Source organism: Erpetoichthys calabaricus (genome assembly GCF_900747795.2).
Source record: "Erpetoichthys calabaricus chromosome 1 unlocalized genomic scaffold, fErpCal1.3 SUPER_1_unloc_27, whole genome shotgun sequence".
Taxonomy (NCBI): domain Eukaryota; kingdom Metazoa; phylum Chordata; class Cladistia; order Polypteriformes; family Polypteridae; genus Erpetoichthys; species Erpetoichthys calabaricus.
In genome coordinates, this window is record NW_026261593.1 from 239853 (window position 1) to 266225 (window position 26373).

Sequence of the window (26373 nt, forward strand, 5' to 3'; positions counted from 1 at the left end):
CAAACAGCAATATGGCTTCTCTTTGAGATTCATTTCTAAACAATAGTTTAGTTTGCTTACTTTTCAGGACAGGACTCAACCTCACTCTTGAGTCCTGAAGGGTTCTTGTTTTTTTGGAATGATTTTTGAACTGCTACTGTTTTTATTCTGTTGTGAACTATTGTGTGACTCTGAAGATGGCTTTTTTGTGAAAACTGTTTACCACATTCATTACAGCAATATGGCTTCTCTCCGGTGTGAACTCTCGTGTGTTTCTGTAGATGGCCTATCTCTGAAAACTGTTTACCACATTCATTACAGCAATATGGCTTCTCTCCAGTGTGAACTCTTGTGTGTCTTTGTAGACTGCCTATCTCTGAAAACTGTTTACCACATTCATTACAGCAATATGGCTTCTCTCCGGTGTGAACTCTCGTGTGTTTCTGAAGATTGCCTTTTTGTGAAAACTGTTTGCCACATACATTACAGCAATATGTCTTCTCTCCGGTGTGAACTCTAGTGTGTATCTGAAGATTACCTTTTTGTGAAAACTGTTTCCCACATTCATTACAGCAATATGGTTTCTCTCCAGTGTGAACTCTAGTGTGTTTCTGATGACTGTCCAGCTGTGAAAACTGTTTACCACATTCATTACAGCAATATGGCTTCTCTCCAGTGTGCACTCTCGTGTGTTTCTGTAGACTGTCCATCTGTGAAAACTGTTTACCACATTCATTACAGCAATATGGCTTCTCTGCAGTGTGAACTCTCGTGTGTTTCTGTAGACTGTCCATCTGTGAAAACTGTTTACCACATTCATTACAGCAATATGTCTTTTCTCTGGTGTGAACTCTCATGTGTATATGAAAATGGTCTTTATGTGAAAACTGTTTGCCACATTCATTACAGCAATATGTCTTCTCTCCGGTGTGAACTCTAGTGTGTATCTGAAGATTGCCTTTTTGTGAAAACTGTTTGCCACATTCATTACAGCAATATGGCTTCTCTCCGGTGTGAACTCTTTTGTGTATCTGTAGACTGTCCATCCGTGAAAACTGCTTATCGCATTCGTTACAGCAATATGTCTTCTCTCTGGTGTGAACTCTCTTGTGTTTCTGAAGATTATCTTTATGTGAAAACTGTTTGCCACATTCATTACAACAATATGGCTTCTCTCCAGTGTGAACTCTCGTGTGGCTATGAAGATGGCCTTTTTGTGAAAACTGTTTACCACATTCATTACAGCAATATGTCTTCTCTCCGGTGTGAACTCTCGTGTGTTTCTGAAGAGCACTCCTGTTAGAGAATTCTCTGCCACATTCCACACTGCAGTGATCTTTCTTTCCTGTGTAAATTTAAAACAAAAAGGAAAACAAACTGTGCTTATTTTCAATTCGCTGCCTTATTATCAACATTAACTCACGTTAAACACATGATGACTGAAATTAGGAAAAACCTTTGATCTGCATAAGCAATTATAAAACTTTTGTTGTACTTGGAAAACACACTTAATTTGTTAATTTTACATTCTTTATTACAACTACTCACCAGGGCCACATGTATAAAACTTCCTTATGCTCGGCCACATATATGAAAGCTGTTTCTTATGCAAAAGTTAGGATTTATAAAAACTAGAACTTGCCATTTAAATTGGCTCAAAGTTCCCTCAAGTTTTGAGCATTTGTAAGTCCCATGCAGACTTTATTTGTGTTGGCATTTTACCAACTCCAGGTGGAAAAATGAAGAACTAAATAGAAAATCTCATTTCATTACACATTTCACATTCTGATGTTTGACAGGCTACACAAGAAGTGAGTTTTGATGTATCACAATGACATTTTGGATCATGATGATGACTTAACTGATTTAGACTCCCTACTGTCATCCTCTTTGAAGTGTGTGCTGAACTGCAGCCTTCATTACAGAGACCACCATGCAGAAATCACACAATCTCAGTTCTCTTACAGGTCCTAACAGCTGTGGTTTATTTGGCAATGGCGGCTTTTCAGTGTGAATTGCCTGACTGGTGAGGAATCTCTCAGTCATACTTAAGACGGTAGAGAGATACATGAAATATCATTACCATCAGGGTATGCAAGTCGTGATCAAAATTAAATCTGCAGCAACGTCTGTTGTCTTCAGCAGTGGTGGTCTTACTTGGCATACAAGTCCCTTTATGATTACTGAGCTCACCAGTGCGTTCTTTCTTGTTATTGATATCCCAGATAGTTGAATTGGGTAATCTTAAGGTTTTCCGATGTCTCTAACGATTTCATTATTATTTTTCCAACTTCTTTAACTTTCATTGGCACAGCTCTTGCCCTCATGTTGAACAATGGCAACTACAGAGACCAAAGGTAGTCTGTAGGTAGGAGTAAGCTGAGGTGTCTTAGGCCTGCAAGACTAAAGCAATGAAACACACCTGAGGAATCACAAACACCTCTGGCACCAATTGTCCCAAACATTACGGTGCCCTGAAATGGGAGGACGATTCAGAAAAAGTGCTGTCATTTCTACAAGGTGTGACTGAAATGTTTGCAAATCCCCTTAAATGAAAATCAGTAATTTGTACTTTAATTACATCTGAATTATTTAATTCGTAATTTTAAACGGTGGATTAAAGGAGTAAATGCAAGAAGAATGTTTCTTTGTCTCCACCATTATGGAGGGTACTATATAAAACAGAATGCCACGCCAAGCATGAAAAGTGCACCTTCAATAATTAGAATGTGTCCTGACATTTATCCACACATGAACTAAAACCACTTGACACCAAAACAAACAACAAAATGTCTTTTCTAATTCACCAAAGCAAAAGAGAGCAATGGATGAGTGACGCCTCAGTGCACAGGCCTGCAGAACTGCAGTGACATCGGGGGAAAAATAGAAGATGAGAAAACCGAGGAAGAGCAGAGCTGTTGGTATTTCAGCTCTACAGGGGAGTGGCAGGTGACACCAGGACTGGTAACCTTTGTGACATGCTGGTGACATTTATACTCACCATTAGAATGGTAGAGGGTATCTACTATCAGGACTTATTTATGTTGAGTAAGCTAAAATTTGCCATGTTTTACTGTCTATTTGATCCAATGTGTGTGTTCATGTATGGAATTATTATCTCTGTTATGGCTGCAAACATCAAGCAGTCCAAGCCTGCACTCAATGAAGAGCGCTATAAAGAAGAAATACAACTGAATTACACAGTAGTGTTACACAAATTAATCAGTCTTGAGTTAAAATTGCCCAGTTTTTCCTGTTTATTGTGAAATCGGCTTGTAGTTGGTTGACTAGTCTACTGATTTCATGACATGGAATATGTTAAGCTGAGGACACGCGCAGTACTAACAGAGCGCACAGAGTGGAAACTGATGAAGAAAATAACTGCTGTGTGGAAATATCTTAAAGTATCTGAAATGTGATAGGAATGTTTTCTGTAAAGTTTAAAATGAAAAAGTTAGTTGTGGTGTATTTAAAGCAAAGACATTGTTTGTAACTAATCTGATGAGAAACGTTTAGGTACAACACTCGGCTGAGCACATCGACTTTCAGCAATGCAGTAAAAGCAAGAAAACCTCTAAGGAAACAAATGGTGTCTTAGCTGTCAATAATGGCAGTGTTTGAAAAGAACCAGACATATGATCAGGACAGGACAAAAAAATCAGAGTATCCCTCAAAAATAATTGCAATTTATCATTTTAGATACACAACCATTTTCTATACCAGAAATTTAATGGTTCCATCATTTAATTCTTCGCTTGGGTTCACGAAATACTCTGCCAAGCAGATGATCCTTTTTAGACGTAGCATTACCAAGATGAACACTTTCATGACATTTCATACACAGTGACATGCAAATGTGTGGGGACCCCCCTGATGAGAATAACTGTTACTGTGAATAATTAAGTCAATATCAGATTAATTGATCTCCAAAAGCCATAAAATTAAAGATAAAACATTCTTTTCTGCATTTTAAACAAGATTTGTGTTTTATTTTTGATTTGTAGAGTGAAAAAAGGAGTATACAGAAATGTTTGTGCACCCCAAGAGATTGGAGGTCTCCGATATCTTTTTCCCCCAAGATGTCAGACCCTAATTAGCTCCTTAGGGCTTTGGCTTGTTTACAATCATCATTAGGAATGGCCAGGCGATGCAAAATTCAAAGCTGTATAAATTCTCAGACTCCTCAAACCTTGTCCCAGCAATCAGCAGCCATGGGCTCCTCTAAGCAGCTGTCTAACACTCTGTGACTATAAATTATTTTATTCCTCAAAGCAGGAAAAGACTACAGTAATCCCTCGCTATATTGCACTTCGACTTTCGCGGCTTCACTCTATCGCGAATTTTATATGTAAGCATATCTAATATATAGCGCGGATTTTTCGCTGCTTCACGGGTTTCTGCGGACAATGGGTCTTTTTACTTCTGGTACATGCTTCCTCAGTTGGTTTGCCCAGTTGATTTCATACAAGGGACGCTATTGGCGGATGACTGAGAAGCTACCTAATCAGAGCACACAGTTAAGTTCCTGTGTGCTGATTGGCTCAGCGACGGTGTGCTGCATTAACCAGGAAGTCTCATCTCACTCATCAGCATTAACGTGCTCCTGCTACTGCTTCAGGGGCCGTGTCCAAGCGCCAACAGAAGATGCAAATGATTGCAGAAAAGGTAAAAGTTTTGGATATGTTGAAGGAAGGGAACAGCTACACCACTGCAGAACACCATTACGGCATAAATGAGTCCACGATTCTTTTTATTTAAAAAGGAGGAAAAGCATATAAGATCTACGGCTGCAGTGTCCTTTAAAGAGGGCACAAAACGAGTTGCAAGTGGACGTGATAAGGCAGTAGTCTGGATGGAATCTGCTTTAGGGATTTGGATTGAAGAGTGATAGAAGAAGAACAACGGCGGTGCTACACAGTCGCCTGAACAGGTTCCTTTAGAAGAGCTGTAACGCTATCCTTTGTTGTGCAGTAAAATTAAACTCATCGTTATCGGACAAGTCGTCGTGTCATTGTTGGTGAGTAACCATAATTAATTATCTACGTACAGTACCTATTACATGTACATAGTTTAGTGTCACTGTACACACATTTTACTGTATACAATTTTTCTTGCATTGTACGTATTTATTGCTGGTGGCCTGTCTGTCGTAATGGCAGTAACATATGTGATATCGGAGACGTTCGATATCTTTAAAATAATATTTAGGTTTTACTGTATATAAACTGTGTTTACATACATAATTTCAACAAATCTTACCTAATATCTAAGAGAATACAAAGGGTTTATGCTGTACAATTGTGTGGGAAATGTTTATAATAGTGTGGGAGAGTTTATAAGGGCTTAAAATATATAGAAAGAACCATATGAACATATGGTTTCTACTTCACGGATTTTCACCTTTCGCGGGGGGTTCTGGAACGCAACCCCCACGATGGAGGAGGGATTACTGTATAGAAGATGGCAAAGAGTTTTCAAGTTGGTAACGTTATTAAGAAATGGCAGTTAACAGCAATGGTGGAAATTAAGTTGAGGTCAGGAAGACCAAGACAACTTTCCAAGACAACTGCTCATAGCATTGCTAGAATGGCAAATCTAAACCCCTGTGTCTTAAAGCTTCCTGGTGGTCTTTTGTAGTCAGACTCTGGAGTGGTGATGCACTGTTCTACTGTGCAGCAACACCACCAGAAATATGACATCCAAGGAAGAGCCATCAAAAGAAAAAATTTCCTGTGTCCTCACCATAAAATTCGAAGGTTGCAGATGAACATCTAAACAAGCCTGATGCATTTTGGAACCAAACCATGTGAACGGATGAAGTTAAAAAATAACTTTTTGGCCAAATGGCAAAGGTGTGTTTGGAGGAAAAAGGGCACAGAATTCCATGGCAAGAAAACAACTCTGACTGTTAAGGATGGGAGAAGATCAATCACGTTTTAGATTTGTGTTGAAGCCAGGAGCACCGGGAACTGTTTACTGGTAGAGGGAAGAATGGATTCAATTAAATATTAGAAAATTGTGAAGCAAACATCACACCATCTATAAAAGCTAAAAAAGAAGAGTATGGCTTCTACAAAAGGGTAATGATCAGAACTGCACCCCAGAATTCACAATGGACTCCTTAAGAGGCCCAAGCTTAATATTTTGTCATGGCTCTCTCAGTTCCTTGATCTGAACATTAATGACAATCTGTGGAGTGACAGACTGCCTGGCCCATTTCCAGCAGTGATGCCTTCAGCACAGAAAGACAGGGAGAGAGGGCTTATTCTGGATACTGTCTCCCCCAGGCCGATAGAGGGCAGCCCCCTTGGCTTTCAATGGGGCCACGGGTTTGGAGCATGGAAGCTCAAACTTGTTGGGACCCATTGCCACCCCCAGGAGGTGCCTGGATGTTTACTGGGCCCTGTTTAGCAGCACTTCCGCCACACCAGGAGATGCTGCAGGAAGAAGGTCATTGGACGCCTGGGGCCTCACGTATAAACAGTGTGTATGCACAAAAATGTTGCATACTCCCATTTCCACGCTCACATTGTGATGTATAAAAACTAAACTTGGTGTAAAGCCACACACATTTTCACGCCAGCTAAATCTTTGGCGTATGCAAATTCCCCGCTTGGTTATGCAAACTGGCGGCACCCAGAGTCAATGTAGTGCTTCTGTTCCAGTGTGGTTTCCCTTTCTTTTTTAGATCCACATCCCTCACGCGGCTTTATCAAATACACTGAAATTAAACACATATTGTTAATTAATTTAAGACATCTGATTGTAATTAACCTGTAGCAATATATTGGTTCACGGAATAGAAAACTATTCCAAATACCATATTAGCTTTAGCGTTTTTACACTCAAGTATTTATCCCACTGTATCTGAGTGTGGAATCACAGCTCTACAGCAGCTGATCAGAAAGAGAATTATCGGGATACAGCATCAAGCACATGCTGCCTATTTGAAATGCTCTCATAGGCAAACGCTTCAGAGCCTTTCCTGTAGGGACATTGCAGTTCAAAAACAGTTTCATCCCAAGAGCTCTAAACGCACTCAACCAGTTCAAGTGCTCCTCGTAGAACTGTTTGTACTTATAAGTACAATCACCTCACTGTAAACTTGCAATACAGTTATAATATTGCACACCCTGAGTCACTTTATACAGTGCATATTTACATATGATGACGATATCATTTTGAACATGAAATGCAGCAAAATATGTTTATTACATTATATAGCTATGAAGAGGATGAAGAATGGAAAAGCCATTGGTCCAGATGACAAACCTGTGGAAGCATGGAGATGTTTTGGAGAGATGGCAGTGGAGTTTTTAACCAGATTGTTAAATGGAATCTTAGAAAGTGAGAGGATAATTGAGGAGTGGAGAAGAAGTGTACTGGTGCCGATATTTAAGAATAAGGGGGATGTGCAGGATCTGTAGTAACTACAGGGGGATAAAATTGATGAGCCACAGCATGAAGTTATGGGAAAGAGCAGTGGAAGCTAGGTTAAGAAGTGAGGTGATGATTAGTGAGCAGCAGTATGGTTTCATGCCAAGAAAGAGCACCACAGATGCAATGTTTCCTCTGAGGGTGTTGATGGAGACGTTTAGAGAAGGTCAGAAGGAGTTGCATTGTGTCTTTGTAGACCTGGAGAAAGCATATATGACAGGGTGCCTCGAGAGGAGCTGTGGTATTGTATGAGGAAGTCGGGAGTGGTAGAGAAGTATGTAACTGTTGTACAGGAAATGTACGAGGGAAGTGTGACAGTGGTGAGGTCTGCAGTAGGAGTGACATATACAAAAGAGAACATCGATACTAGATCATCAAGGTGAAGGGAGCATCATGGATTGGCCTGCATGTTTCTTCATGGCCTTGATCACTTGACAAGATCAACGGTCACTGAATTGAAAATATTATCAAGAAATCTGAAAGAAAAATATCAGGATAGTAGAAGTTGAAAAAAAGTTGAGTGATGACATAGGACAATGAGCACAACAACAGGAAGAAATCAAAAACAGAAAGGGTTAAACATACGGAAACCAGTGTTCTGGAATGGCCAATAAGAGACACGAGATGGTGTGGCCTGACCTAAAGAGAACTGATCAGAAAAGGGCTCTCGGGGATTAAGGAACTGAAAAGGTTTGGAATGAAGGGATGGGTTAAAATTCATTGCTGATCAGTAGCTACAAAAAGTTCTGTTTAGGTCATTACTGTTAAAGAAGGGAAAACCAGTCTGTAAAGATAGGAGGGTCATGGAGTGGACTGTGAGTGTTTAAACGATGTGTTCAGGACTGACAAGAAGCCGGCCAATTGTTTGTGTTATTACAGTAGTTTAGGACAACTGAGGCTGTCTGTAATCAGAACTTAGTTGAAGATCGGACTACATTGTTAAGAGGAATTAAAATGGATACCCAGGAAATTCCAGAGGGATCACTACCTTTGTCTTGATCTTGGACATTTGTATAGCACTCTTTATCGAGGATAGGCTGCGGACTTTTGCATAAAGTCACTATAATGGAAGAATAGCAAATTGCTAAACTTTACATAACAATAGATGAAATCTCACACTAAATTTAAACACACAATAAAATAAAGTATTTTCACTCCATTTCTAAGTTTCTCATAAAAATCACAAGACACAACCTTTCAAGCTCATAAACCCCAAACCTAAATGTTACACATTTTTATTTTGCACTTACTTTTTCCAGACTTCTTTGAAGGTGGTCGCTTATTTTTCTGAGCTCTAACAGATGTAGTTTCCTCAGCACTCTTTAGTTCAGACTCTAATGATTCAGACTTCACATTGATAGAAGGCTCTGGAGATGAACAGTGTCTGCTTTGAGAAGAGTCTAACCTGGTCACCACTCCATCTTGATACCCATCATGAAGGTTGTCTTCTTTTACACTGTCCAGATTTGTATGGTTAGGTGTCTCAATACTGACAGACTTCTCTTCAGGTTCTTCTTTAATGCTCACTGGCTGCAGTTCACTGTCCTCCTCCTTGATGCTCAGACTTTCCTGTTTTGGGTAGATGGACTCCCACTCCCAGTCGTCCTCCTTAATATTTACAGTTTTCTCCATGATATTTGTGTCCACATCACAGGTGTCCTGTTTCACTTCCATTAAGATGTTCCAGTAAACAGCAGCTTTTGTTTTTTCTCTGTGAAAAGAACAGAAATTAACTTCATTAAAACTTCATCACTCATGTCTAAAGACACTTGAATATCATTTTAGCACAGGCTCTATGTTATGGTTTATGTAAAGTTAGACAGTTTATAGCATGATGACAGTAACTAAATGCTCTTCATTTCAGATTATCAGAATCCTGGGAGTGGAGTGAAGGTCCAACAGACTCTGAAACAAGCAGACTATCTTACACAGTTGAGGGTCAGCAGAATTCACTACTTGAATTAAACATACAGTGCTGCTGGGGTCCCAGAATTGTCTTACCAATTTATGTTGATGAAGGTTTGTACAAGTAGGCGCACAGGATTGTGTTAAGAAACAGAAAAGTCTGGAGAGAGGAGATGAAAGAGGAACTTAACTTTGCTGAAATGCGCAGCTGCAACAGGAGAGAACAAGCAAGTGAAATAAGGGGTTTGTTAGTTTAGGCTGACAGGTGTAACTGATGGTGAGTAACTTCTATTTTTGACAGTAGGTTTGACAAACCTTTTAAATTCATTAAAAGCCACCAGTCCCCTCTTTACCCACTGAATCAATCATAACTTTTGATTGTGCTATCAGATTTAATAAAACCACCTTGTTCTCACTAAATGTTTTCAAGTGCTTTGTTCTGTTAAACTGTGACCACCCCTTCTCCATTAGTAAATAGCTGATTTACCGGACTTAAGCTACTTAACTACACCGCCATAACAGGGATGGATGTGTGTCGTGTTAAAAGGCAAAAGTATTTTAACTTTATAAGAAAGGGCAGAGCGGGCTCTTTTCAATTAGGAGGCCGCGTTCCTTCAATGTGGGAGGTGACATAATTCACATCTTCTATCACTTTCTGATGACCAGTGTGATTTTCTACATTGCGTGTGCTGAGCTGTATACATCACGTCAAGACAGGCCAACTAAATGAACAGGCTAATTAAAAGGGCAACATCAGTTATGGGACACACCCTGGACCCCCTGGAGTGCGTAGCAGATGAAAGAATTAAAACGAAACTAAGTGCCATTATGAACAATGCTGCACATCCTCTCTCTGACACAATAAAATGGAATTCTTTCAAATCATTCTGCATAAGTGTGTCAAGAAATGCTACTGGGGCTCCTTTATACCAACAGTAATACGTCTGCTAATGTCTCACGCTGACTGTGACAGCCAATTCAGAACTTTTCTTTCTTTTTATTTTTCTTGCTTCATAGTCACTCTGGTGTGTGTTCAGACCAAAGTGTGTGTGTATGAATATTTACTTATTTATTTACCTTTTTATGTTTTAAAGAATTTCTGTAACTTCTACCTTATGACAAATAAAGTTCCACTAAGTCAATTCTATCTATTGCTGATCACTCGATTTGCTTAATCTGTTTATTTAAATTGATGCACATGTTTTTAATTTTTTGGGTACAACTACAGAAGAGTGACTTTGATATAACAGGTATGTCACTTGAGCCAGTTAGTGAGGGAGGTCGTGGTGGTCAGCTTAATAATTAGGGAGTTTGGTTGCAGGTGGACACAAAGGTGACCTTGCCGAGTGGAGGTAAGACTTGTGCTGAAATTTCTTAAGAGGGCAGCATTTAATGTGTGAGGTGATTACTGTGCTGTGAGAAAGACACCCACCGTGTGGACTGACTGAGGGGGCAGGAGAGGTAAACATTTGAGCTGGTGGTGGTTTTTAAATTGATTTTATGATCTTGGGTTTACTTTGTTTTAGCAGGTAGATCCTGCTGATTGAGATCTAAAGCTGGTGCTGTGATTGTCTCATTGAACACTGAAAAGGTAAATCTTAGCCCTACTTACTGTAATAATTAATCCACAAATCGATTATCGAAAATCAATATGCTTTTTTTATGTTATGTTGAACAGTGGCTGTTATTGGCCTCTGTTTCCACAAATTGTGATTATTTCTTGAATTAATGTACTTACCAGCTTTCTGCTGGTCAGTTGAAGGTGGCATTTGGAGTTGTAAATCAATCTGCACCACTTTCTCCTTAATCTTTGATGTGAAGTAGAAAATGGACTCAAAAACATGAAGTGAACTGGAGACACACATTGATGATTGAATAGAAAAGACACGCAGGCGGCCACAGGGGGGATACACTCGATTCAAGTTCGGTGCTGGGCTGGAGGTCGCGCTGCTCGCCCCTCACTTAAATCGTGTGCAGAAACTCTGACTTGAGCGAATGAGAACTTACACATCCATAAAACGTTATCTCCAAACCCGAGCACTTACCTTTGTTTGTCTCTCCGTGTTCAAATTCTTAATGTGAAGACTTTTCAGCGAAACATCGCACTCTCAAATAACCTTACAGTTTTTATATAATTTAATATGAATCAATTTACACTCATCGCCATACTTTAATAATTGTTGTAATGTTAATTTACCCATTCCTAGAGATTTAAAATGTTGAACTTGATGTAATTTACATGCCACACACCCTAATAATACACGCTCTACAGTCTCTAGCTGATTACATGATCTACACACTCCAGACTGGTACTGCCTTGTCTTGAATTGTGTATAATTTAACCTAATATGCCCAATCCTGATGCGTGTTAATATCGTTTCTTCTCTTCTTGTTCTGCCCCCTTTTCCTATGAATCTAACTCTGCTCTCTACTCTGTAATATGCCTTCCCTTACTGTCAGTGTCCCACATGATTTGCCACATCTCTTCGATTTTCAGTCGTGTAAGACTGTTAACTTCAGAGTTACTGAATGTTAATTCTAATCTATACTAATAAAAGGCAAAGCCCTCACTGACTGACTGACTGACTGACTGACTGACTCACTCACTCACTCATCACTAATTCTCCAACTTCCCGTGTAGGTGGAAGGCTGAAATTTGGCAGACTTATTCCTTACAGCTTACTTACAAAAGTTAGGCAGGTTTCATTTCGAAATTCTACGCGTAATGGTCATAACTGGAACCTCTTTTTTGTCCATATACTGTAATGGAGGAGGCGGAGTCACGTATCGCGTCATCACGCCTCCTACGTAATCACGTGAACTGAAAACAAGGAAGAGCCCCAAAGAGCGCTGAAGAAAACATTCTCCGTTAACCCTCACACTCCCCTCGCCCTTCCGCACATCACGGCATTTTCGTTAATTAAGTGACGTAATACTTCAGCTCCACCTTCTTCACAAGTTCATTCACCAAATTATTTGTCAATTACATTTCACAGTAAGAATTTACAGCACGACTCAAACACGGGAACGAAGGTAAATGACGTTAATTGTTGAGTCTCTTTTAATACTATGTAAGCATACATATTAACACATGTGCAATTAAGCGTGTGCATTTACGGGGCGATTTCTCAGGCTTAAAAGCTCGCCTTTTATTAAAAAGGTAAATGCAAACTGTTTTCATTCTGAAGGGCACAAACCACGTTGGATTTCAGCTGTTAAACGCGCAAAAATGTTGGTACACCAGATAAATAAGCGCAACATATTATCAGTTGTATTGTATGCTTACAATACATATAGAAATGTGTTAATCGTTAACTAATAGTATGGGATGGTGTTTTTCGACTCAGCTACAGATGCCGATGGAGACCAGAACTGCTTTGGAAAAATATGAATGCCTTGGGGCCGATCTGGAAGAAGGTAGCACAGCGCCTTGATTTAAACGATTCCATGTCTTGGTGGGTTTGCGTAGCTTATTGTCAATATCTTTACACCTGTTTTTAAGACTTATTGACTGAAACAGGCTTTCACGAAAAAAGTCACGGCTTTGCTACAGGATACACCCTCCACAAGTTAAGGAAGTAAAAATAAAGGTATATATTTCTGTTTTATTTAAACCTTTTAAGTTAGTATGCTAGCCCCATTTAGCTGTTTTACTTTTTTTTTTAATATTTAATCTCCTTAAAGAAAAACAACATATGCATTTTACTTTTTTTGTATCTCTTTAGTAATATTTTAGTGTAAAAGGATAACCAGTATTTAAACCTTTTATGTTACTTTATAAAGTTATTTTACACAATGTTGAAAAATTAATAAGAAAGCTACATATTTTGGCAGCTGCTGCTTTAATTTTCAATGAAATGAAAAAAGCTCTCCAAGAGAAAACCTCAATGAAGAAGAAACAGTTTGCACTATCTAAAAAGGAGAAACCCTCATTTATAAAGGTTTGCTGCAGATGACTTAATAAATGAATAGTTCCTATGTGTATGATGCATATTTATCTATTTGACTTATGCCTTTATTCCAGCAACTTGCAACATCTGAGGTACAATTTGTTACATTACTTTTGTTTTTTGCAGCACAGGCAGGTGAAGTGACTTCCTCAGGGTCACACAGTGGTGTCAGTACCAGGATTTGAACTGACAAGCTCCGGGTTTACTGAAATATTACTGAAGAAAAAAACCGAAAACGGGCAAATGGGGCTACGCATACAAATGTCCATCCATCCATTATCCAACCCGCTATATCCTAAATACAGGAGCCAATCCCTGCCAACACAGGTCACAAGGCAGGAAACAAACCCCGGGCAAGGTGCCAGCCCACCGCAGGGCGCACACACCCACACACCAGGGACAATTTAGGATCACCAATGCACCAAACCTGCATGTCTTTGGACTGTGGGAGGAAACCGGAGTACCCGGAGGAAACCCAGACAGACACGGGGAGAATATTCAACTCCACGCAGGGAAGCGAACCCGGGTCTCCTAACTGGCACATTTCACTGCGCCACCATACCGCCCGCATACAAACTTAAAAGGTTTAAATAAAACAGAAATATATACCTTTATTTTTACTTCCTTAACTTGTGGAGGGTGTATCCTGTAGCAAAGCCCTAAGTTTTTTCATGAAAGCCCCTTTCAGTCAATAAGCCTTAAAAACAGGTGTAAAGCTAAACTTGCAGCACCGCTATTCAATTACACTTGCCTAACGCCTCTCCTAAGGGGAGATACTGTGGGATCTGGGCATCAGTCAAAGCACCAATCACAGGCCAGATTAGAAAGTGGGAAGCTGTGATTTGTCGTCTCCCTCCCATGTAACAATCACAGCCCGTGTTACAACGCACTATGTATGTATGTGTATATGTATATACGTATATGTGGATGTGAATATGTATATATGTATATATATGTATATGTATGTTTACATAACCTCTTTAACACACTATTTCTCCACTGCGAAGCGTGGGTATTTTGTTAGTTTACAATAATTCTCACTACCTAGCACCCCTTCTTTAAAGTAACAAAACCCAATTAGAACTGAATAATTATCTAGTCTTATTCTTAATATATAAATTAATCTTGAAATACATTAACTGAATAGAAAAACATTAATATAGAACTTGGCTCACACAACGTGTATGACAGGCATTAGGCGTCAGCAGAGGGTTTACAAAATAAACTGCCTGAACAAAGGGGACTTGATGACAAGGGACAGCAGCTAAATGGTACAAGTCTTAATGAACAATAAAATCTCAATAAAAATTGTATTGCAATTTTCACCAACTGGAAACAAGTTTCACATTCATCAGTTTCATCTTGTGAAAGTAAATGTTCCACACAAACATACAACATCATAAAGAGTTTAATAATTACAACAGTGATAAACTCCTATTAAATAGCTGCACCTCCAAGTACAGAGACGTTGACATGGTGGAGGTCTCATGTGCCTCAGTCTTCCTTAGAGCTCCATTGACTGGAGATGTGAGATCCTGACGGACTAATTTGCTATGGGTAATCAACAGTGGTGGGGCGGGACAAAGAACATCTCATTATTGGGTCTTGTCCAGAAAGGGGATGCTAGTCCTGACAGTGGTGTTCACATAAGAGTGGTATACAGAGGTGACCCACACACCCTGGCTGGGCTCTGCATTATACAGTTACATGTAGCAGTCACCAAATTGGACTTGGCTTCCACCTCACCACCAAAGTCCAGTGCAAAACAAACTGGGACGAAAACCAGAGTACCTGTACTGGTTAGGAAATAGCTATCGACCATCATAGGGTCCACTCACATTCAAGGCCACGACCACACCAAGATAAGTCAGACTTGCCAGGCCTCTAAACCTGAGCATCTTTAGAGAAGTGGAGAAAATAAGAATAAAAGAGCAGACATGGAAACTGCATAGAGACTTAAAAAACAGGCTGAGAATCAAATTCATTCTGACAGAACTGTGAAGCAGTAACACAAACCACAAATCTAGTAACTTCTCTAATGCTCACTAAACAGGCATTAGTGTTTTATCTCTAGCAATGAAACATGGGAGTTTGTCATATTTCATAACAATTAAAAGAATAAAAAAAACTTTTATATAATTGTCCATTTAAACAATACATGGATTTTAAAAAGCAACATCCAGTGCTGCCACAATAGGCCACGTTTAACAGCAGCACCCGTGTTTGGTTTTCTTTGTTGTTATTTCTTATTTTTTTTCCTGGACAACTTGGATAACCGAAGTGGTGAGGAAGGTTTGACTCGCCTACCTGTGACAGCAACTGTCGGACCTGCACCCTTGGTCTCCCAAAGTGCTTGATCTAAATCGCTGGGCTGAAGCAGAGCTACAGAGTGGACGGTAAGGTAAAGAGAGCAGTTGTCTGACTCCACAACAAGAGAAGAAGGCACAGACCGTAGCTGCCTTCGGTCATCATGAGCAATGTAAAATCAAACGCTGGTCAGGAGCCCAAGGGAGTACAAACTCAGCAGTCTCATGAGCATCAGTGAGACGAGGCTTAGAGCTGAAACAGCGGACTCTGTGGGTGCACTGGATGGATTTAAAATTGTGCGTAAGGACAGCAGCAGGAATAAAACTGATAGGAAGAAAGAAGGTGGACTTGCCATTGTTGTGAATGAAAAATGGTGCAACACCAGACACATTACTATTAAAGCACCAGACCTGAATGTAGTGCCTGAGGGTAGGGGCTTACAATCTTATTATATGCCGAGAGAGTTTTCACATGCCATTGTGCTGATAGTTTATATCTCCCCTCGGCAGATGCGGCAATCACAACAGTCACAGTATATTCTCTAATACGCAAACTCTACTGACCATTCCCGTGCTTTCATCACAATTTCAGGGGTGTTCGAACCTGTTTCACTTTCCTGCACCCTCACTGATTTTTAACTAGTTTGTGGACTGTACAGCAAAGGAAAACAAGACCCTGGACATGCTGTGTGCCAATGTTAAAGAGGCATATAACTCTGGTGCTTTGCCACCTTTATGCCGATCAGACCATAATTATAGCTCATACCCACATATAAACTCATTGTCCAGCAGCTATCAATCACTAGCAGGACCATTCAGGAATGAACAACAAAGGTGGAGGATGATCTGAAGGACACCTTTGAGAATGCTGAGTGGGATATGCTTTGTGAGACACACAGCCATGACACTGAGGGTGTCAGCCACTGTATCACAGACTACTGTACATCAAGCTTTGTGTGGATAGCACAGTCCTCACACAGGCAGTGTGCAGTTTCCCCAAAAACAAACGATGGATCACAAAAAACCTGAAAGCCTACTGAATATGAAGAAGAAAGCCTGTAGGTCTGGAGATAAAGATGAAATCAAGGTGGTGCAGTCAGAGGTGAAGCAACAGCTCTGTGAGGAGAAAGCCCACTACAGAGACAAACGTGACCACAAGTTACAACAAAACAACATGAAGGAAGTGTGGAATGGGGTGAGGATCATCACTGGCAGCTGTAAAACATGCAGAGGAAGGGAACAAGAGCAGAGCTAATGTTGGAAAGTTGGGAGACAAAGTCAGAGAGGCGAGATTGCATTGGTGTGGACATGTGCAGAGGAGAGATGCTGGGTATATTGGGAGAAGAACGCTAAAGATAGAGCTGCCAGGGAATAGAAAAAGAGGAAGGCCCAAGAGAAGGTTTATGGATGTGGTGAGAGAGGACATGCAGGTGATGGGTGTAACAGAACAAGATGACGAGGACAGAAAGATATGGAAGATGATGATCTGCTGTAGCAACCCCTAATGGGAGCAGCCGAAAGAAGAAGAAGAATTTTGCAAAACCCAGCTAATGAGCTGAGCTGATCCCTGACAGCCCCATCAGAAGCTATTGGTCCAAATACAATAACCTCAGTCTTACTCTGATTGAGATTCAAAAAATTTACGGCCATCCAATGTTTGACATCATCATAACATTTATGTAGTGAATTTAAGGACTCCTTAGTCATAGTAAAAATCAAAGTAAAAATGAAATGAAATGCCATATTTGCGAAATTTGAACACAAGAGGTATTAAATACAAAGAAAACAACTAAGGACCCAGAATAGACCCCTGTGGAACACCATATTTCAAACGAGCAGTAGAGAAAAAGACAGACTTGTTACCAACTGAAAAAGTCCTATTAGTGAAATAAGATTTGAACCAAGCTAGTGCACCCCCTCGGATTCCTAGCCATTTATCCAGCCTTGACGATATGTTGTGATCAATGGTATCAAAGGCTGCAATTAAACCCAAAAGCACTAAAACTGTCAAGACCCCAGAGTCAGCTGAAAGTAAAGTATCATTAACAATCCTGAGTAAAGCTGTTTCAGTGCTGTGATAAGTTTTAAAACCGGACTGAAAAATTTCTTAACCACCATTACAATCCAAAAAGATCTGAAGCTGCTGCAAAATAACTTTCTCAAGTATTTTAGATAGAAAAGGTAGTCGAGAAATCGGTCTAAAATTATTTAAGTCATCCTTATTAAGGTTAGGTTTTTTTCCCGTAAGGGCTTAACTACTGCATGTTTAAAATAGGCGGGCACAGTTCCAGGGGTATGAGATAAATTAATAATATATAATATATATGGTGCGAGTGTATTTAATGATCCTCTCCATAACCGTATTAGAATAATACTAGGGGGCTCCGCCCCCTGCTCGCTTCGCTCGCCAACCCTTGGTGTTGGGGCATGACAAAGAGTGAGATATATGAATGAGATATAGAATAGTGTGAAGGTGTGGATGATGCATATAGAAAGCAAACAATAAAGTGCTTGGCACAGTGTAATGGTTTATTGGAATATTTCTTTGTATACAACATTAGCAGTAAAGATGGTGTCTTGTCCTTGAATGAGTCTTCCTTGGCATGGATCATTTATAATTTTAACTTTAACGTCAGATGAACGGCGAACACGTGAGAAGGCAACATAAAGTTGTCCATGTCCAAAAACGGGTTCAGAGAGGTAGATGCCAACCTTGTCCATGGTTTGTACTTGTGATTTGTTGATGGTCATGGCAAATGCAGGTTTAATGGGGAACTGTCGGCGTTTCAATGTAAAAGGTAATTCTAGCTCAGAACTTGTAAGGTCAATTCTAGGAATGAGAACAGTATTGTTAGCATGTGATCCTGTAAGAACTGTCGCTTGAATAACATTGCGTGTCATGGTGTTGACGACTAACCGTGTGCCATTGCATAAACCCTGTTTTGTGTTAAGGTTTCTTAATAGCATGATTATTGTTCCGTTTTTAAGGGCAAGATTGTGTTGTGGTAATCCGGCAGGGTTAATAGTGTTCAAATATTCTAAGGGGAAATTTATATGTTCATTGTCGTCATCAGAGTCAACTTTGTCTGAGCTTAGAAAGAGCTGTGTCTCTCCAGGAAGTAATGAAATGACTTGGTTATTAATGTGATTAACATTAATATTTTTTGGACATAATATAGTGCGTTGTGTAACAGGGGTATTTGGTCTAATGTGATTGCTGTTCCAAATATCTCTTTTTACTAAGTCGTCTGAGATAAAGGATTGTGGAATGGAAATAATATCTGGGTGAAGTCCATCTGTATTTGTGAGTGTACCATTTCCCAGTTGTATTAGACAACTGTTATATTCTGGATCTGGACATCGCATGTTTTGTACCAACTGTATTGTTTTAAAGCAATGCCAATTGTCCACGTAATCTTTTTTTGAAGCGTGTTGTAGGTGCCGACGTGAATTTTTTTTTTTTTTGATGCGGGTGCGTGTTTGTGGTCCCGTTACTCGAGCCGTCTAGTTTTGTACCCGTGATCGTATCGTTAGGAATATGGATAAGTAATAAGGAGGATCGCACTCACTGTTAATATGCGGACTGTTCGTTTCTTCGTATTATCACCAATCAGGTCTCGCGCCTGTATATGTATTGTAGTCCGGTCTCTTGTTGTTTGTATGACGTCGTTGCGTGTTTTAAGGTGGACTGAACAATAGCTGAGCGCATGGCATGTGGAGCAATAGCTAAGCACTGTCTAAAATCTCCTCCTAATAAAAGTACCTTTCCTCCAAAGGGAAAATTATTATTCATCAACGCAATGCCAATTGTCTGCGTATTTTAAGGTGGACTGAATAATAGCTGAGCGCATTGCATGTGGAGCAATAGTTAAGCACTGTCTAAAATCTCCTCCTAATAACAGTACCTTTCCTCCAAAGGGTATATTATTATTTATCAACGTTTGTAGAAGTTTATCAATGGTGTTGAGTAAGTGACTGGATGCCATTGTAAATTCATCTATAATTAATAGTGTGGCAAGACGGATGTCACGTGCATTGTTACTGTTCATTTTCATAGTGGATACCGATGTTTCTGTGATTGGGATCGGAATTTTGAATGAGTGACGTGTTTTTGGAGCCGAGACATTTTTTCTTCCGCGGTTTCAGAAGCGTGTTGTAGGTGTCGACGTGATTTGTGCATATTTGCGTTCTTGATTTGTTTCAGGGTGCACTGTTCCAATGCGATGTAATATTTGTCCACATACGCGAAAGTAGTATGGGCCATTGCCTTTTGGTGGCCTGATATTTACTCCAGTATATGCAAAAGCAAATGAACTATTGTAGGATCTAATGCAGTTCGTAAAGTTTTAACTTTCAGGTACTTCGTTAGTTAGAAGCTTCTGTAGATATGCAGGATATGAATGTAAAGGAGGCAGTCTAATTTGACCCTTGTGACAACAACGTGTAAATTCATTACTTGTATTGCCAGTTGTTTCTTCAGGGAAGTTAAGTGAATGACAATGATTGCAAATGACATTCATTAATCCCAATGAATTTTCATGAATTGTGGACTTATTATTGAACGCGTTGTCAGCTAACTGGCGCAATCGTTTAGCAGGTGTCTGTCGTTGATGTCCTCGACGTGTATGTTTTGCTTGTGCCGTTTGAGAGGCGCGTCGTTGTATGTGCAGGATTTGTGACGTGCTATTCTGGAGCTGTAATCGATTTGCCTGTGCTGTGTGAGAAGCCCGTTGCAGTTTACGGCGTTCATTGTTTGTATTGAGCCTTGCCCGTTTTTGTATGTCGGTTAGTCGAGCTTTCTCTTTTTGGAGCGTTGCCTGCTTGTTTTCCGGCATTTCAGATGCGTGTTGTAGACGTCTGCGTTTATTTATTTTGTCCCTTCGCTGCTGTTTTTGTATCTGTGAGACTTGAGGTGTTTCGTTTTGAACCCTTGCTTATTTGAGCTTTGCGTTTTTGGAGCCGAGACATTTTTTCTTGGCGCGTAGCCTCACTTTTTTTTATCTCTGTTAGTGGAGGGGGTGTTTGTGTGTGGTGGGTCTGAATCCTCTTTTTTTGTGTGCGTACCGTTTCGTGTGCTATGTGGCGCTTGCGTCTGACTCCTTTCTTTTTGGTTTTCTAGGGGTGCGTCGCCTCATTTCTTATTTCAGTTACTGGAGGGGGGCTTTGTGTGTCGTGGGCGTCTGAGGAGGGGGGGGGGTTGCTTGGAGGGGGTGGTGGGATTGGTGGGGCACGAGCGGCTTCTTTTTTTTGTGTGCTAGGGGCTTGTTGAATCCTCCTCTTTGTGTGTGTCCCGTCCGTTGCTTGTGGGGGGGGGGGGGTTTGCTTGGAGGTGGGTGTGGGATTTGTGGGGCGCAAGCGGCTTCTTTTTTTTTGTGTGCTAGGGGCTTGTGGAATCCTCCTCTTTGTGTGTGTGTCCCGTTTCGTGTGCAATGGGTTTCGTGCGGCGCTGTGTGCGTCGCTGGCGTCTGACTCCTTTTTTCTGTGGTCGCGGCGCCTCATTTCTTGGGGCGCCTGCGCAGTACGTCTTTTGCGTCCACGGCCCATGGCCGGATGTCCCTGCGTCCATCCGGTTTACCATTCTCGGTTAGTAATGTGGATCTGGATAAAAGGTAACCTTAAATGCATGTATAATGTTTATAAACGAAGGAGACACTGGTTCAAACTGGTCTAACACGGCATTACAGACAGGAGGAGCTGCTGGTGGACTTCAGTACAGCCAAAGACCCCCCGAGACCAATCGCCATTAGGGAGGAGAATACAGAAATGTGCAGAGCTACGAGTACCTGGGGGTTCACATAAACAACAAACCGGACTGGTCTGATAACACAGTGGCGCAGGTTAAGAAGGGCCACAGCACACCGAACAGCCTAAAGAGACTCCGGTCTTTTCATGTATGAAGCAAGTTGCTTCTGCGTGCTTAAAAGTAAAAATGGGAGTCGACTCGTTATGTGAATCAGAGACACAAACACTTATGAACGGCAACAGCACTGGGGATGGCGTTCACAGGATGATTCACAAAGTTCGCTGTTGGGCTGAAGAACACTAACGAGCCGCGAGCCTCACTCTCAAGTCACGTGCGGTAGCCCAAGTGGAGCGAATTAAAACTCGCACATCAGTAAAGTGCGCTCCCAAACCTGGAGCACTTACCCTCTGTCTGTCGGCGATGGAGAACTTTCGAACCTCGCTGAAACTCCCGCCGCACTCCACAACAGTCTCTCTCTCGTGCAGTTGTCGCTACAATGCGGAGAGGCAGCGTGTTTTCAGTAACCGTCGCTTAGATGACGTCAGCAGTACGCGACCATAGCTACACGTGACAGTTTGCTAAACAGTTGAAGGAGAAATTAAAATGTCGACTGTGCGCCGGGAAACTTAACAGCTGTTCTATCTAAATAGGCCATCTGTCGAGGAGGTCAGTCTAGGATTACTATGCATGTTCACAACCTTTTGATTACGAATACTTAGGGATGGGCGGAAGGTCAAAAGACTCGAGATTTATGCTTATGCGTGGAGCTTTCAACTGTATCACAGCGCGCAGGACTCTGATCGCGAGTTCACAGCATGGAAGCACAAATAAAATAATAAAGGAGCCGCAGCGAGTCCCCCAAGTCACGTTAATGCGCCGATAACTGTTGAAACAGAACTGACGACGGTCGTCTAATCGTTAGATGAAAATATCGCAAATGTTAAAGCTAAACTTATAAAAATGCTCAGATTAAATTTTAACTACTGTAGCAAACGGCATTTGCAAAACTAAATAATTCGAGAAAATGCATATATACATAATACATATATACAAGCTTATGGCAAGCCAAATTATCATTCAGAGATATCTTTAAAACATTTAAAGATATCTTGAAAATATTTAAAGATATCTCTAAATCTTTTAAAGATATCTTTAAATACAATTAAGATATCTGTAAATCCTTTAAAGATATCCAAATGAATTGCTATTAAAGATATCTTTAAATCTGTGGTGGGTTGGCACCCTGCCTGGGATTGGTTCCTGCCTTGTGCCCTGTGTTGGCTGGGATTGGCTCCAGCAGACCCCCGTGACCCTGTGTTCGGATTCAGCGGGTTGGAAAATGGATGGATGGATATCTTTAAATGATTTACAGATATCTCCAAATGTCACTTTGGCTTAGAATATTTTAGTTAAGGGTGTTACTGATATCTTTAAATGAGCACTTTGTATTTAAAGATATACTGTATTTAAATGATTTAGATATATTTTTATATTTATATGATTTACAGATACTGTATCTTTTAAATCACTTCCTTCTTATTTAAATATATGTTTACATCACTTCCCGCTCAACTAACAACATCTCTGGATCATATTTATTTTCTAGCAACCAGTAATCATGGCAGAAACATCAGGAGCACATTCTGTTCTCAGGGAAATTAAAAATATCCTTAGAACCTTTCAGCGAAATGCCGAAGAAGGCTCTTTGGAAATTAACAATTCTAATTTGAGGTTGCTTCAAATGACAAAAACACAGTTTGACAGAATTTCAGTACAAATACCAGACCAGAGTACATTCGTATAGAAATAGCACATTCTTTAGAGGATTTGTTGAGTTTCTTTGAAAATATGGAAGATTCTGAGAGAATTCAGTCAAGCAGTAGTACTTTTACAACTCGACGCAGACGAGAAGGTATGTTATCTTAAAATAAATGAATGGAATGTGTATACTACATAAGTCCTATATATAGAAGAACAAAAGCTAATTTAATATTTTATTCTAAGTATCCCTCTTGAGAAAAGGAAATAAAACAATACAAATTCAGGATATTTAGCTATTCTTAATTTCTAGTCAAGGAGAATGTTGCTCAAGAGGTGGTGAAGGAAATGGAAATACTTTTGATTCAAAGGAAAATGCAAGACACCAAAAGATTTTATATGTGATGTAAATAGCTTAGGTTTGAATGACTAATTACCTAAGGTAACAGCCTACTTCATCTTTAAAAACATTTAAAATCACTTTTTGGGATGTGACAGTCAGTCTACCTCACTCTCCCTTGTACGTTTTTATATTTAATCTCAAAATTATATGTAAGCTTTTAGTAATATGTACTGTACATCCATTTCACATTAAACTGTAAATATGTCAGTTACAATTTGTGAGTTTAAACAGTCAAAACTGGACCACAAAATGGAAGTATTTTATCTTCTATGTTCATTTTAAAAAGAGATGAATATTATAATACCTATGGTTGTGAGGTTTATGCATTGCTTCAATAGCGAGTTTAGCAGAGAGAAGGTTCAGTTCATTGAACATAGCAGCCCTTTTATCTTATACACCTTCACCAAACACAATTGTTAATGTACTCATACAACATGAAGTTGTAAAGGACAAACGTCCCTCATGCTGACCACACTAAAGGAACTACTTGAGAGATGTTTGAAAATGAGCTTACAATGCTTCATTGTTTCATGAGTTACTTATGATATAATGAATGGCCATAATGCTGTACACTTTAAATTGAACTAAACAGGCTAAGAATAAGTTAATTCCTTTATATTCTATGCTAGGGACAGTCACCATTTGGTTAAATGCATATAATGTGCAATATGATTGAATTACTTATAATTACTTACAAATATGCAACTTGGTAAATGATATATTTGCTGTAGGCCATATATTTTTTTGAATTATCTTACTACTTACAATTCTTTATAACAGTCATGCTGTTTTGCTTTGTAATGTACAGTATGGTGTTCCAAGCTATCCAACTATGTACAACTGCAATAATGTATGTAGTTTTTTCTATTTTTTATTTTTTGTTATAATACTGTTAGTGTATTTTTAAGAAAATATGCAATATAAAATAATACATAGAATACATACTTATTCAAACAATATAACACACAGGTGGCCATGGCTTACCAAAGATATTGATTACTAGAGAACAACTTCAAATTTACATTTTACGAGGATATACTGGACAGAAGATTGCTGAGCACTTAGGTTGTTCTGTGTCATACTGTATATCTACAAGAGACTTAAAGAAGGACTGACCCCACGCAGTAAATTCAGTGGCATTACTGACAATGAGCCTGATGATGAAGTAAAACTGCTCCATTCTCAATATCTAAATTCTGGGACAGAGGTAAGTTTTTTTTTGGCTTCTAGATAGCTGAATTATTTTTATTTGCATATTTTATATGTAGTAACAATGTGGAGTCTACAAGTTTTCCCCATGTTTGTGTTGTCTCTGCAGACATAGTTTTTTCTCACAATGCAAAGGCCAAGAATATTACATTCATCTTATTTGGAACATTATGGGTGACTGAATGTGTTTAGTTCTGCTCTTTCATGGGCTTGGCTTCAGTTTCTCTTCCTTTCTTTAACCTCCAGTAGTTCTGCCCCAGTGACCTCTGCTTCTCTGTAATCATTTATTAAGTTTGTTTGATGTGGTATTTTTATGCAGAACTTTAAAAAGTTAGAAGAAGCCTTTCAGTAATTAATCCTGTGGTTACACACACACACACCAACATATTAGTGTTCTTTAGCTTACTAAAACATTCCTGCTGTATGAATTCCTAACAGATGATCAGTGGATATCTTAGAGCAAAGGGATTCATTGTACAAAGAAAAAGAATACGCAGCTCTTTAATGAGAATTGACCCAATGAGTACTGCAGGAAGATGGGCCGAGGTAACCCAAAGAAGATCCCCAAACAGTCTCTGGCACATGGACAGCCTCATGAAGTTGATACGGTTATTTTATTCTTGTACATTTTTGTCCTGCTGTATAGTATATTAGGTAGGTCATACACTTTTAGTTACCTGAGTTATTTATTACTGAATTTGATCTGAGCAAGGTAAGCCAGTGTATTGTAATCTCATTAATTTGAGAAAAGTAATAGAATGTCAATCAACACAATGATCATTATTTTCTGACCAAAAAATATTTAGGATATATAATTTATGTTCTGGTTTCCTTTAATTTTTTATTTTTTTTTTGTAGATGGGGAGTTACTGTTCATGGATACATTGATGGATTCTCACGTCTTATTCCATATTTAAATTGTGCATTGGATAACAAATCATTCACAGTTTTAGAAGTTTTTGCAAGGCTGTTGTGAAGTATGGCTTACCGTCTCGAGTGAGATCAGATCATGGAGGAGAAAATCCTCAAGTAGCACTGCTCATGAATATCTTGAGAGGACTGCAGCGTGGTAGCCATACTACTGGACAATCAGTACGTAACCAAAGAATTGAAGGGCTTTGGAAAGACGTATTCTCACAGGTCATTGAACCATTTTACAAGGAGTTCTATGACATGGAGGATCTTCTTATTCTGAATCCAGACAATAATGTACACATAGCATGTCTTCATTTAGTGTACTGTAATGAAATCAACAAACGACTTGAACTATTTAGAAATGGTTGGAATATGCACAGAATTAGAACAGAAGGAAACCAAACACCAGAACAGATTTGGTCAGATGGGCTTCTCATCACAAATTCTGCTCCATCAGATGCTACTATTGAAGAGCTTTTATTAGAAAACTTACAAAGACTTGGGGGGGGGGGGGGGCAGCTTTAATTTCTTCTGATGTGATTGAGGAAGAAGAGTCATCCAACACATTAAATTGAACTAATCAGCAGATGGAAATGCTTTCTGCTGAATTTCAGCATGGAGAAGGATTACAGGATAACTATTCTTGATGTGTCCATTGTGTTGTTGAGCTTTTACAATCTAATGCAGACAGCACTGCATCATCAGCTTAACACCATACTGGAAAAAGAATTACGAGAGAGTTGTCAAACATGATTTTATTTTCAGTTT

The 26373-nt window shown here is 39.6% G+C and overlaps 3 protein-coding genes across 4 annotated transcripts in view; 2 read left to right on the forward strand and 1 right to left on the reverse strand.

Annotated features, from left to right (window-relative positions):
• Positions 1-26373, forward strand: part of LOC114642082 (zinc finger protein 883-like) — a 422053-nt gene that overhangs the window by 228891 nt on the left and 166789 nt on the right. The window lies entirely within an intron of this gene.
• Positions 1-26373, forward strand: part of LOC114643402 (zinc finger protein OZF-like) — a 719868-nt gene that overhangs the window by 110254 nt on the left and 583241 nt on the right. The window lies entirely within an intron of this gene.
• Positions 1-26373, reverse strand: part of LOC114642086 (zinc finger protein 664-like) — a 396955-nt gene that overhangs the window by 35051 nt on the left and 335531 nt on the right. The window contains exons 1-2 of one of the 2 annotated variants that reach the window (XM_051921853.1): positions 8667-9111; positions 155-1324 (exon numbers count right to left, since the gene is read on the reverse strand). The exons of the other annotated variant lie outside the window; for it this stretch is intronic. Of the exons in view, the coding sequence (XP_051777813.1) occupies positions 155-1324; positions 8667-9090 (1594 nt within the window). The 5' untranslated portion in view covers positions 9091-9111. Of the gene's footprint in view, positions 1-154; positions 1325-8666; positions 9112-26373 lie in introns of those variants that run through there. 2 annotated transcript variants of the gene reach the window in all.